At 53.2% G+C, this 13,303-nt stretch overlaps 1 protein-coding gene across 1 annotated transcript in view; it reads left to right on the top strand.

Annotated features, from left to right (window-relative positions):
- The window catches only part of CSMD2 (CUB and Sushi multiple domains 2), a 439,342-nt gene that overhangs the window by 235,702 nt on the left and 190,337 nt on the right, over window positions 1–13,303 (top strand). Inside the window, exons 15-16 of the mRNA XM_041738011.1 lie at window positions 5,813–6,139; window positions 9,661–9,855. Of these exons, the coding sequence (XP_041593945.1) occupies window positions 5,813–6,139; window positions 9,661–9,855 (522 nt within the window). The remainder of the gene's footprint in view (window positions 1–5,812; window positions 6,140–9,660; window positions 9,856–13,303) is intronic.

Below are 13,303 nucleotides of genomic sequence, written 5' to 3'. Positions count from 1 at the left end.
TAGTCCGGGTTCACAGATTTCATTTCCTCTTTGAACTCGAGAACTTATTCAAGAAAGAGTTCTGTGAGTTTTCAGGTGATCTGCAGAGTCTTCTGTCTTCTTGGAGGGTCAACTTCTAGTGCGTCTGTGCTCGCGGCCCCACACTTCCTGCTTCACGGTGAGGTTTATGCAGATTTCCTTGTAGCCTAAGATAAAGTCCATTTCCGTAATATTTCATGGATATTTGTAAGGAGGGTGATGTTCCTTGTTTGGGAGCCACACGGTTTCATATAACACATACACACTCAGAGTATTTTACACATCCTCTTTATTTTTACTTACTTTTGATTTCAGATTAGTGTATTTTCCTCCAACTCTTGCACTTTTTTTGCACTTTTTAAAAAAGATTCTATTTATTTATTCATGATAGAGAGAGAGAGAGAGAGAGAGAGAGGCAGAGACATAGGCAGAGGGAGAAGCAGGCTCCATGCAGGGAGCCCGACACAGGACTTGATCCCAGGACCCTAGGGTCACGCCCTGGGCCGAAGGCAGCACTAAACTGCTGAGCTACCCAGCATCCCAACTCTTGCACTTTTTAAAAATAGTTTATTTGTTCTGTCTGAAGCATCCTGTCATATCTTCATTTTGGAACGCGTGCCTCATCCACTGCTTAAATATCACCTTTGGGTTTGGTTTCGCTTTCTCATATGCACCCCCCTCCCTCCCGCCCGCCCCGTAATCGAATTATCATTTTGAAAGCAGCAAAGCCGGCAAAGACAGCAACAAAAGAGAAGATAGTAAGAGAGGGTTTTTCAACAAGCCCCTTGTGTTTCCTACTCCAGATCATATCAGATAATGATCTGATGTTACACACGGTAATTATGCGTACACACCTGTTCGTGAGTTTTCCGCCTTCATCGTTTTTCAGAAGTCTGAGCGATGGCAAGCCCTCTGATTTAAAAGTTTCTCCAAGGCTGAGATCTGTGAGCATAATTCCTTCCAAAAAGCGTAGGCACCTTATCTCCGTGTTTTCACCTAGGTGCTTGATAGCGATGAGATGCAGTCACAGCACTTGATGTGTTCATTCTGGACGTGGAGAGGCAAACCGTGCCACCGAAGCATTCCGAAGTAGCACGCAGCGGGATTTTCCGGAGCGACAACGGTCAGACCTCTGTAGGACAACGCATACTCCCTTCCCCTGCCCTCGTGGCAACAAGTCTAACTTATTTCTAAGTGCATAAAATCGAGCTTAGTGGGGCCGCGCTCTTGTTCTGTGAGTGTCCGTTCATGAGCTTCGTCTCCTTCCAGGTACGAGAGGAAGTGTCTCTTGGTGGCTTTCCGGAGGACTCTTGACCCAAAACGAGGTTTGTCCAAGAGTCCGGTGTGACATTACAGCCTCCATGGGTCTGATCTTGAGATTAAGACCCCCTTCGTGGGGGGTTTGCATTTGCCTCCACCAGCCCTTCTGAAACTGTACATTTAGGGTTCCCTGGGGAAAGCTTCTAGAACCTGCGCGTGCTCTGGACCCGCTGTGGGAGTCTCCGGAGGCTCAGTGTGGGTGAACTTTGATCCTCGTCTAATGTAAAGTCTGAGCTATCTTGGCCCCTTCCCTCGTGTCACTCTGTGTAAGCCGTGTGTCTTGTTCCAAAATGAGAATTATAGCTTACCGGCTAGGCTAATCTGTACACGTGTATTGTCATAAATAATGTTTTGTCTCTTGTCTTCTTTTTTTTTTTTTTTTGAGCATTTACTCTGCATTTCCCCTCTTTATGCTTCCCCGTTGTTCCCTTTGCATTTCATTTTTTGCTAAATTGACTGCATTTCTTTTTCCCCTTTGGTAATTTTGAAGATAAGCTACTTTATAGTCTATTACTAATTACTCTTAACATCTTTGAAAACATGGTCTAACCTATATTTCTCTAATTAACCACAGAAACTATATAGCAGAGTTTCTTGAAGATGAGGAAATTAGCATATCTCCTTGCTCCAACTTTGTGCTTTCTATCAGCGTCATGTGCAATGCTTTACCCTGGGGTTTGGGCAGGAGTGATATCTTTTATCTTCTCTTCGAAGGAATATTTGTTACGCTTGCATTCTGTTTTATAACTACGTTTATAGCAATTATTTAGATTCCTTACTATATGGCTCATTTGCTTGTTCCTAATCTTTTTTTTATTATTATTATTAACCATAACTTTCCCACATTTGAGTTCTTCATTTCGATTCATCTCTTGGTTGGGTAGAAAACACCTGTGAGTGGTTATGTTTTGTTTTTGTTTTAGTTTTTGTTTTTTTAACGAATGTTATGGGAATAACGTATTTCTTGAGGTCTGACTTTGTTGTCTTTGCTGTTTAGCCACTTGGCTGGGCCATTCTCTTTTCTCCTCTAAATTATTTAGGAACAGATCTGTACCGTGTCTAAGAGAAATGCATTGAGGGTCATGGCACAATATTTTGTCTTAGTTTCCAAAGCTGACTCAGGTATCCACCTGTTTTTCAGACTTTGGTCAATTCTCTTGCCGGAACGGAGGTGGGGAGGGAGGTGTGGAACAGGATGAGGACGTGAGACACACATATTCATGCCCCCATCTTTTTAGACAGTATCCACCATTAAATACAGTTAACCCTTGAACAACATGGCAGTAGGGGTGCCAACCTCTCCCCACCCGACCCTGTTCAGTCAAAAAAAACCCATATATGATTTTTGACTCCCCTAAAACTGAACCACTAAGAGCCTACTGCAGACTGAAAGCTTTGCCAATAACGCAAACAGTTGATCAACACGCATTTTGCATGTTACGTGCATGATATGTTGTATTCTTACACTGAAGTAAGCTGGAGAAAAGAAAGTGTTATCAAGAAAATCATAAGGAAGAGAAAAAGCATTTACAGTACTGGGCTACATTTATAAAAAAAATCCATGCGTAAGTGGACGCGAGCATTTCAAACCTGTGTTGTTCAGGAGTCAACTGTACTCATTGATTCATTCAGCAAGTATTGATTGAGCACCTACAGTGAATGCACCGGGCGTTGTGGGAGCCATTGGGGACTGAGAAGAGTCAAACAGACAAGACTTCTCGTCTCCTGGAGCATGTGTGTATGTGCTGGGGAGAGGGAGGGACAGACCGTAAACGGGTGGCAAGATCGTCTTCTAGAGGGATGGTAACGCTACCGTACGTATACAGCTGCTCAAAACGGTGCGCCTGGAGCTTTACAAGACGGCGACCCACCTCAAAGGGGATAAAGAAACAAGAAAACTGTGATGGCGCCATGGTGGTGGAGTGGGATGGGGACTCGGGATGGCCTTCAAGTCCTCCTCTGCGGCAAATCCGTTGTGCGCATGCTCACGGTGCTTCTGACGGCCTCCCCTCTGAAATCACGGTACTCCTTTTTGCCTTCGATCCACCTCGGTGTGGTCCTACCCGTAGGCAGGTCTTGTGATTTTGCCCCCTGGTCCTCGAGGTCATTGGCTTTGTTGGGTTAGGATTCCCCACGATCTGCATTACGCTCACAGCTGGAGACAGCACGGCCCTGTGGGGGCACCCTAGAGCCCCCCACGCCTGCGCTAATGTGAGGGTCAGGAGTCGACAGGTCGATACTCCGCAAATTCTAGGAACAGCCCATGGACTCCAGTGGCCCGGTGGGTAGTACTGTTCTCTTAAGGGGATGTTGAGGGGTGGCTGAGAGCTTGGCCCCTGGAATCAGATGGACTTGAACCTGCTGTTGCCATTGACTGACCAAGCAACCCTGGCAAATTACTTAACCTCTGCGTGCCTTGGTGTCTTTGTCTGTAAAATGGGCTACCTACCAAATAGTGTTACTGACTAACGGATGACCATGCTCAGAACAGGGCCTGCGCTTGGTCGTCATCACTAGCGTATCACCGCAATCACTATTAACCATATGTTGTGTTGCCTGAAGGCTTTGTCACGTCCATCTCTCCCCTCGGCCCAGACTCTATTCCTCCAAAACAGGGGAGACTGCAGGAACACGACTGGCTGTGTCTTAGGGGCCAGGTTCACTTCGCAGAGTCGGATGGGACGGCTTTGAGTAGCAGGCGGGGAAGGGGATTCCTGATGTAGAAAAGGGGAAGATGGGTCGAGTCAAGGGAAGAAAGGAGCAGCTCAGCATAAGGAGCCACCAATTCCCTTGTTGTGTGCGTGTGCTTTTTTTGCAAGCATGATTTCATGATTATTTTTTTCACCTTAGCTTCATTATAATTAATAAGCCAAATATTGTGCTCACTTAAGTTTCAGTATCATTAACGCCCAACATCAATATAAATGTCATAAGGGGACTTAGGTGTTTGCGCATATTAGTTTTTACCCTCTTTATACTTTTACATTTGAAAGTGTTTAGTACTATATGTTGGCAAATTGAACACCAATAAAAAATAAATTTATAAATAAAAAAATAAATAAAAGTGTTTCGTAGAAGCCTATATCATTTTTGCAGTCAGAAAAATTAAACACTGTTTTCATCTTGAAAAAGTATTACCCCAAAACCTCGAAAACAATTCTTATTCAGGGGCTCATGTCCAGCCTTTATCCACATGTAAATAAATGTGTAATAGCTGTAATCGGAAGTATACATATAATTTTATGATCTACTGTTTTACTTAAAGTGATGCTTAACGCTCTTTTTTCTGCAGGGTCGTATTTATCACTTTAATGATTTCGTTCAAACCCCATCACATTAAAGGCTATAATTTACCTCGTATTATTAGGCTGGCATATAGGTTGTTCACATTTTTTTTCCTCTGTAATGAAATTATGTCACTATAAACATCTTTGTCCACGTGGCTCTTTTTCTTTTGAATTAGTTCCTAGAGATTCCTGGGTCAGAATATTTGAATATATATTGAATATAAAACTATTTGAATAGTTCTGTGGCTATTGATAAGAATTCACCTACTCCCTTCCAAAAGGATTAATTATATCAGCTTTACTCTGCAACTGGCAATAAATACCTAGGAGTTTCCGCGAAGCCTCCACAATATTGGGCTGTATATTTTTTCTTAATTTTTTTTTTTTTACCAGTGAAATGCACGGTGTTTTTGTAGTCATTCTACTTTTTCTCCCACGAATCCCATGAGCCTACCCTCTGCTCATCTTGCTAATGTTCTTTTTTTTATTTATTTTATTTTTTTAAATTTATTTTTCTTGCTGATGTTCTTTTTTTTTTCTTGCTGATGTTCTTAAACAATTCTAAAAGCTCTACTTTAACATTGGTATTTACCCCTTGGCCATATTGGTTGCAGTTTTTTTTTCATTCTCTTGTTTTTCCCTTTTAATTTTGGTTCAGTGCTTGCTTGTTTGCTTGCTACTCCATGTATATAGCACATCCCTTGCCTCAACCTCCCCCGGGGGCCTGTTAGTAACTGGCACGAAAAGGGTTTTAAAGTAAGGGGTTTCAGAGGAGTGTGTCCTCAGGGCAAAGCAGGCGGGAGGCCAGTAAGTGGGTAGGCCGTGGGGAGGGGCCAGCCTCACGCCTCCCCCAGGTTCCTCCAATGCTTTGGTCTCTGGAAGACAGTTGCCCAGCACCCCCGTGCCTCTTCGTTCCCGTAACTTTGAGGCTGCCTGAATCCCGCGGGCACACCTGTCATCCCGTTTAGAGACCTGGGCCCAACGTGCCCTGCCCCCCACTACCCCGGAGACCGTGTCCACCGAGGACCCAGCAGGCCTCCTGCCCAGCGCCCAGCACCCAGCGCCCAGCACCCAGCACCCAGCACCCAGCCAGTCTGCCCAACCCCAGTGTCGCGTTTCTTCCATGCTCTTTAGGCCCAGCAGGTGCCCCCGGGCGCTCCCTGACCTCCCCTGCTCCTCTCTTGCAGTTTCCTGCTTCTTCAACTTCACCAGCCCATCTGGGGTCGTCCTGTCACCCAACTACCCCGAGGACTATGGCAACCACCTCCACTGCGTCTGGCTCATCCTGGCCCGGCCCGAGAGCCGCATTCACCTGGCCTTCAACGACATTGACGTGGAACCCCAGTTTGACTTCCTGGTCATCAAGGATGGGGCGACGGCCGAGGCCCCGGTCCTGGGCACCTTCTCAGGAAACCAGCTCCCCTCCTCCATCACAAGCAGCGGCCACGTGGCCCGTCTCGAGTTCCAGACCGACCACTCCACGGGGAAGAGGGGCTTCAACATCACTTTCACCAGTGAGTCCCCGCACGGTGGACAGCACCCCCAGGGAGGAGCATGATGAGAGGGGCCGGGAGCCGAGGTCTGGGCGGGGTCGCATGATCAGAAACCAGAAAGCGCTGGCTGCTGGCCAGGGTGCTTTTCCTCGGATTCCCTCTCTTTTGAGCATTTGCTTGTAAGATCCAGCCTGGGCCCTCGCTGCTCCCTCCTCCCTCCCCCTCCTGGAGGGCAGCTGTGTCACCCATCCTCATCGCCAACCCCCCTCAAGGTGCCCTCCCCTCCCCCGCTCCTTGAACACCTGCTTACGTTTGACACTGGGTGTCCCCAGCGGGGCTCGCGCTCTGCTTGGCCCAGTTCCCACCCAAGAGTCGGATCAGGAGCAAAGGTCTGCAGTGGCGGTGTTTCTGCTTGGATCTGAGGCTTAATTAGCTGTGTTATCGGGGCACTTCCCTGTTGCCCTCTCAGGGCCACAGTCCAAAACCTGTCCCCTCCCAGTTTCAACCCTGGGCCGCTTCTCTAGAAGCAGCCTGAAGCTAAGTGCTAATCCTTTTCATTCCTGTGTCTCCTGGGACCGTAGCGAGGAGGGGGGCATGGGGCCGAGAAGCAGCAAGACTGCCAAGGTAGCAGCAGGTGCTCGTGGGTCATGAGGAGCCGTGGACCGTGCGAGCTCAGCCAACACCGAGCAGGTGGGTGGGGCTGAGGCTGCACCTGCCAGGCAGGTCCGCAGATCTTCTCAGGGGGCCGCCGTGAGATGCAAGCGCCCACTTCGCATCCTGCTCCACGCACAAACACGCACAGAGCCTGGCACCTCCTCCACACAACTGGGTCCCCGGGCCCTCGGTGAGCTGGGGCCGTTGGGGACCTCGGGTCCCAGGGCACCGCCCAAGCTGGAGCCGCTTCCCAGCATCCCTTCCACACCTTGAGGAACACAAGCATACTTGCTAGCAACAATCTCAGGGCGTGCCTCTTCCCCGGACACCTGCCCCCGCCGCCCACAGGAAGAGGACGCAGGGCCCAGGCCCACGGCACCGCCTTCCCAGGCTCGCCCTGCCGCTCCTGTGGAGCAAACATGTGCTTGCTCCACATGAGATCGTGAGCCCTGGACAGCTGGGGGCTTGCGTGCTTGCCTCCGTGTCCCTGTGGCCAGCACAGAGTCTGGACCCGCTAAGGATTGGCAAGTGCTCGCGGAACCGAGAGCTCCGTGAGTGACCGATGCCCTTTCTTCCCCCCTCCACACCCCGGTGGGAGGCAGGAAGAGGAGGGGCGAGAGGCGTCCCAGGGACGGTGAGGGCTGGCCACCCCACAGGCTCAGGGCAGGTGCACACGGCAGTGGCGAGCCGGGGACGGGACTAGCTACTGTGTCCCGCCAAGGGCCCACTTTCCAGAAAGCAGCCGGCACTGAGTCCTTGGTGGAGGCTGGAGGGAGAGGCAGCAGGCGGGGACCTGACCCCAAGGGAGGCTTCCTCCCCAGGGCTTCTCCGCTCCTGAAAAAATGACACACGTGCAACACATACACATGGTGCAAACAGGGCATGTCAAAGAACAAGTGTTAATTAGGCCCCGGAGCCCCCCCACCGCCGCCCCCAGGGATGATTCTCGCCAGACTTTGCTGTTTCCAGAGATAGTTGGGTGCATAAATAGACATAATTGCTTTACACTTGGCCCCGTTGCTAAATCAGAATACCCAAGGGGATGAGGCCCTGGAACGAACATGTTTGGAGTGTTTGGAGCTGATGCCAGTGTAGCGGGTGCTGCAGGAGTCCATGGACAGGTGTTGGGGGACAGACCTGAGGCTCCTCGGTCACACATGGCCAACGATCATGTGAGCCGAGCTTCAGTCTGCACCACGTGGGGGCCCCCCTCCCAGAAGCCCCTCTGCTGCAAGACAGCACGGGCTGCTCCCCGTCGTGCTTGCTTGAGGTCGGCGCCCTGGTAACAAGGACCAGCGATCCCATTGCATGCCCAGTGCTCTGGGCAAAGCAGGTCCTTCCTCCTTGTGGGGCGTTTGAGCCATGATGCGGGCAGCTGCCGCCCCCAGCACCCAGCGCGGCCGTACCCCGTGGCCGCCGCTGCAGGCCGCCCCGCACCGATTCAGGAACCAGGCTCGGCCTGCCCCTTCCGCACGCCGGGAAACTGCGGCTTGGAAAGGCACACGGGTATTAAATCCTTGACTTAGAGCCTTTGCCCCCGACGTTGGACGTGGCTCCATAGTCCCTCGTGGCCCCAAGCACCGCCCTGTTTCCGCGGCGTCTCTCGAAACGTCAGGCAGCCTCCCGGCCATCGGCCCCCCGTGAAGGAAGCTGGGGCCCAAGTGTGGGGGCACCTGCCCGGCTCCACAGGGGATCATCACCCCATTGCCACATCAGAGGCCCCTGCGCTGGCCTCCGCTGGGAAGGACGCCCGGGTCTGCGGGGCTCTTGCCTCCAGCAAGACCCAGCAGCCTTTGAGGCCCTTGTGTCCCTGGTTGTGCACGTGTTTCAACCACTAGGGGATTTCGGAGGCTTGCAAATGGGTGTGCCCGCCCAGCCAGGGCGCCCGGTCCCCCGGGGGGCTCCGTCCTCACGACAGCAGGGATGCACGGGGTGTGTGGCTCGGAGGCTGACGCTCCAGAACCTGGTGCCCCTGGGGAGGGCGGGCTGGGGACGTGCTCCGTGGAGGCAGAGCGGGCCTGGGAGGAAGGCAGGGGATTCATACCGCGGAGTCCTTACCATCTGTCAGGCACCGTCCCAAACATCCTCCACTGTAGGATTCATACCAACTTTCCTTTTATTTCTGTCCCAAAATGACCCTGCCAGGGAAGTACGGTCCCCACTTTATAGGTCGGGAAACAGGCTCAGCGCAATTACATAAGTTGCCCAGAACCGTGTACTGAATAAGAGGCAAAGCCCAGTGAAACCCGCACGTGCCCTCCCTCCTGTGCCCCGTGCCCCTGCGTCGTCGCTTGTCTGGACGGGCGAGAGGCAGCCTGACGGCTGCGAGGAGATGAAGGGAATGACTTCTGGCAGGCTGGGGGCCAGGGCACCTGCTTTCTGATGCTTAGTGTCTATTAGTGTCACAGGACTCGGAGTCCAGCTCATCTGCAACATAAATGACCCCATAACTGTCTGCGGTTAGGGCAGCGTGGAGTGCATGTGACAGTAGGAGGCCGCCCGGCTCCTAAGCCACGTGGAGCCTCAGTTTCCTCATTTGTAGCCTGGGGTCATCGTGCCGACCTCATGGAGTCGTGCAGGCTGTGAATGAGCTGACGTGGGATGCACTTGGCCCCGTGCCTGGTCCCGGGATGCTCGTTGGGACCAAGTGGGACTGGGTGCTCGGGACAGCGGGAGAGCCAGTGTGTCAGTGTCCTGCTCTCTGCCCAGGGCGGCTCTGGGTCCCGGGGTCTCTGGTTCCGGGGCACCTGCCCCGCCTCCAGCATGGCCGGTCCTTGTGGAAGCGGCAGGGGGGCCTGGGGCTGGGCTTAGAAGCTCACTTTCTCCGGGGTGGGGGGCCCATCTGTGCGCCAGCCTTCCTAATCACACCCTGACCCCCTTCCACACAGCCTTCCGACACAACGAGTGCCCTGACCCTGGCGTGCCAGTGAACGGCAAGCGGTTTGGGGACAGCCTCCAGCTGGGAAGTTCCATCTCCTTCCTGTGTGACGAAGGCTTCCTTGGGACCCAGGGCTCGGAAACCATCACCTGCATCCTGAAGGAGGGCAGCGTGGTCTGGAACAGTGCCGTGCTGCGCTGTGAAGGTATGTGCGGGCCAGGGCTTCACCGCAGACTCTGCAGAGGCATGAGAGGGCCGTCCGCGTGGTCCTTCCCCCCTCCCAGGCCCCGGGCGGCCCTCTCACCCTCACCAGGGTGGCAGGGCTCTGTGGAATGACTTAGCATAGAAATTTGCATTGTAACTGGAGGAATGCTGGTTTGAGGCCATCAGGCATGAGGACGCCTCTTCTCTCAACGGAGAGCCCTCTCCGAAACCCTGCTTCCAGCTCCTGCCCAGGGGAGCTCTGTGAGCCCAAAGCATTGGCAGCGCTGCACAGGCTCAAGGCTTTCAGGCTGCCTGGCACTCTCTCCTCCACGTGCCAAGCACCCGGGCCAGCGTGTGGGAAGGCCAGGAGAACGAGCGGGGGAGCCGCACAGCACACCCCGCCCGGAGCTGACAGGTAGGAGGAGAATGAGGGGGGACCGCTGACCATTCAGTGCATATGGCGGAGCGTCTGAGTGCAGGTGGGCTCTCAAGCCCCCGGGCAGAGGCTGGAATCCTGGCAGGTCACCTTCTCCCTCTGAGCCCCTGTCTGCTCCAGCTGAAAGCAGAGGGAGTGATAAGAACAAGGTATAAAGGGCAGCTCCTGGTGTAAAGTGAGTCCCCAGAGGGTTCGCTGTGCTGCTGCTGGGTTGGAAGCTCCTGAGGTTAGGGTCTCACAGCCACAGCTGGCGAATGGTTAGACACTTAGATGCTTGCTCGGTACTGGTTGGTGAGTTCCTGGATGGAAAGATGGATGGATGGATGGATGGATGGATGGATGGATGGATGGAAGGAAGGGTAGAAGGAAGGGTAGAAGGAAGGAAGGAAGGAAGGAAGGAAGGAAGGAAGGAAGGAAGGAAGATTGGATGGATGGAAGGAAGGAAGGTTGGATGGATGGATGGATGGATGGATGGAAGGAAGGAAGGATGGATGGATGGAAGGAAGGATGGATGGATGGATGGAAGGAATAAAGGATGGAGGGAAGGGTAGAAGGAAGGAAGGAAGGAAGGAAGGAAGGAAGGAAGGAAGGAAGGTTGGATGGAAGGAATGAAGGTTGGATGGATGGATGGATGGATGGATGGATGGATGGATGTAAGGAAGGTTGGATGGATGGATGGAAGGAAGGTAGGAAGGAAGGCTGGATGGATGGATGGATGGATGGATGGAAGGTTGGATGGAAGGATGGAAGGATGGATGGATGGAAGGAAGGTTGGATGGATGGAAGGAAGGTTGGATGGAAGGATGGATAGATGGATGGATGGATGGATGGATGGATGGATGGAAGGAAGGATGGATGGATAGAAGGAAGAAAGGATGGATGGATGGAAGGAAGGAAGGAAGGAAGGGTGGAAGGAAGGAAGGAAGGAAGGGTGGAAGGAAGGAAGGAAGGAAGGAAGGAAGGAAGGAAGGTTGGATGGATGGATGGATGGATGGATGGATGGAAGGATGGATGGATGGATGGATGGATGGAAGGTTGGATGGAAGGATGGAAGGATGGATGGATGGAAGGAAGGTTGGATGGATGGAAGGAAGGTTGGATGGAAGGATGAATAGATGGATGGATGAATGGAAGGAAGGTTGGATGGATGGAAGGAAGGAAGGAAGGAAGGATGGATGGATGGATGGATGGAAGGAAGGAAGGACAGAAGGAAGGAAGGAAGGTTGGATGGATGGGTGAAAGACCTTAAAATATCTGTTCTAGGTTAGTCCCTCCTAATGGTCTCCAGAGCCTGACCTCCCCCTGCACTGACTGTCCTTTGCCTCCACCCTGGTGTTTACCCTCTGAGTCACCCCGGGCAAGTGACTTGGCCCCTTCGTGCCCCAGCTGCCCCATCTATAAAGTGTAGCCTGGCCACAGGGTCATTGTGGGCATGCACTGTCCTTGGAGCCGTGGAGCCGTGTCTGCCAGGGAGGCAGCATTCAGTAGTGTTGGCCATGAGGATTATTTTAACCCAGATTTTAACCATTTCTTCATCGGACCCGTCACATAAGTACTGCTCCACTTTAGGGGTTGGGTGGTGCTCGTCCATCCTTCCGGGAACCTGCCTCAGTCCTGCCCTGAGCAGACGGCTTTTCCCCCCCACGTTCCCACAGTGAGGTCCACCCAGTCTCACTGCTATTTTCCCAGTGGAGTGACCTTTTTTGGAAATGACCAAAGCTTTAGAGTCAGAGAAATAAGGTGAAAGTCATAGCTTCACGCCTTCCCAGCCGTGGAACTAGGAGGTGACATCAACCCATCCTGGCAACAGCAGGGTAGCAGTGCTTGCGGGTTGGGGCTGCTTGCGGGTGAGGCACAGCCTCTGCCAAGCCCCCGTGCAGAGTCCAGGTCTGGAGGATTGTCCACCTCTCCTTCAGGCACCCTCATCCTCCCTCATCCTCCCTCATCCTCCCTCATCCTCCCTTCCGACGATGTCTGTGGTTGGCCTCTCCTTGGCCCGCCTCCTCTAGGACACCTGCTGTCTCTCCTCAGCAGACCCTTCCCTTCTCCTAATTCCTTTTGTTCTTCAGGGGCCACTGCTGGGCCACTCTCTTGGACACTTGGTCCCCAGTCATTTCATCTTTCCTGACCAGCTCGTGACCTCTAGTCCTGTCTCCCCACCCAGTTCCCCAGGGGGGCGGGAGCCCAGGCTCCCAGCGTCCCCAAGGCTGCGGGGACCCCATCCTCATGGGCTGACCAGCACCCACCCCCGCACCAGGGCTTGGAAGCTGCAGACTGCACCCTCTGCGCGGCCTGCCCTCCTGGAGCGGGTGCTCCTTGAGCCCAGAGCTGCTGGTGCGTGAGGGCCCCGAGGCTGTGCGGGCATGCCCGACAGGACTAGACCCACTGTTTCACGGGCAAGATCCTGATCTGGGGACTAAAAGGGCCCCGTCCGTCCCTCGGGTGGGTGGGGGCGAGTGGGGGAGTGCCGAGATTGGAGCGCATCAGACGCAGGGAGCACCCCAAGCTCCGCACAGGGACGAGGCTGCTGCTTCCTCAGAGGGCTGGCCGCTCGCTGGCTGCTGGCCTGGCTGTCAGGGACCCAGGGAGTAGCATATCGGGGGGGGGGGGGGGGGGCAGAGCAAGAGACCCCAGCTCGGGTGGTCAATCCCGGGCTTAACACCGTGGGGCAGTCGGGGTGGAGAGGCCCCTGAGGACACGCCCCCCCTGGCTCCTCCCCCCCCATCCCAGCCCCAGGAGAAGCCTGCTTTGTAATCAGCATCTTTTGTCTTTTCCATTTTTTTCTCGTTGTATTTTGATTAAGTGTCCCCACCTTGTGGACAATTAAATGCAAAAGCTAATGGTCTTTAAAAAAAAAATCTTTCAATATATGCTAAGAGCCACTTAGCTTCTAAGAGGCTCTAATGGGACAAGGGAGAAAATGGCATCTTCCCCTAAATTTAGAAAGAAGGAGGATCATCCGGTTGCTCGGTTGCTCTACGGCAAAGTCAGCGAACTTTTTCTTAAAGGGCCA

This window comes from Vulpes lagopus, chromosome 23 (genome assembly GCF_018345385.1).
Source record: "Vulpes lagopus strain Blue_001 chromosome 23, ASM1834538v1, whole genome shotgun sequence".
NCBI lineage: Eukaryota > Metazoa > Chordata > Mammalia > Carnivora > Canidae > Vulpes > Vulpes lagopus.
Note: the sequence above shows the minus strand (reverse complement) of the source record. Positions and strands in the feature narration are given on the sequence as shown.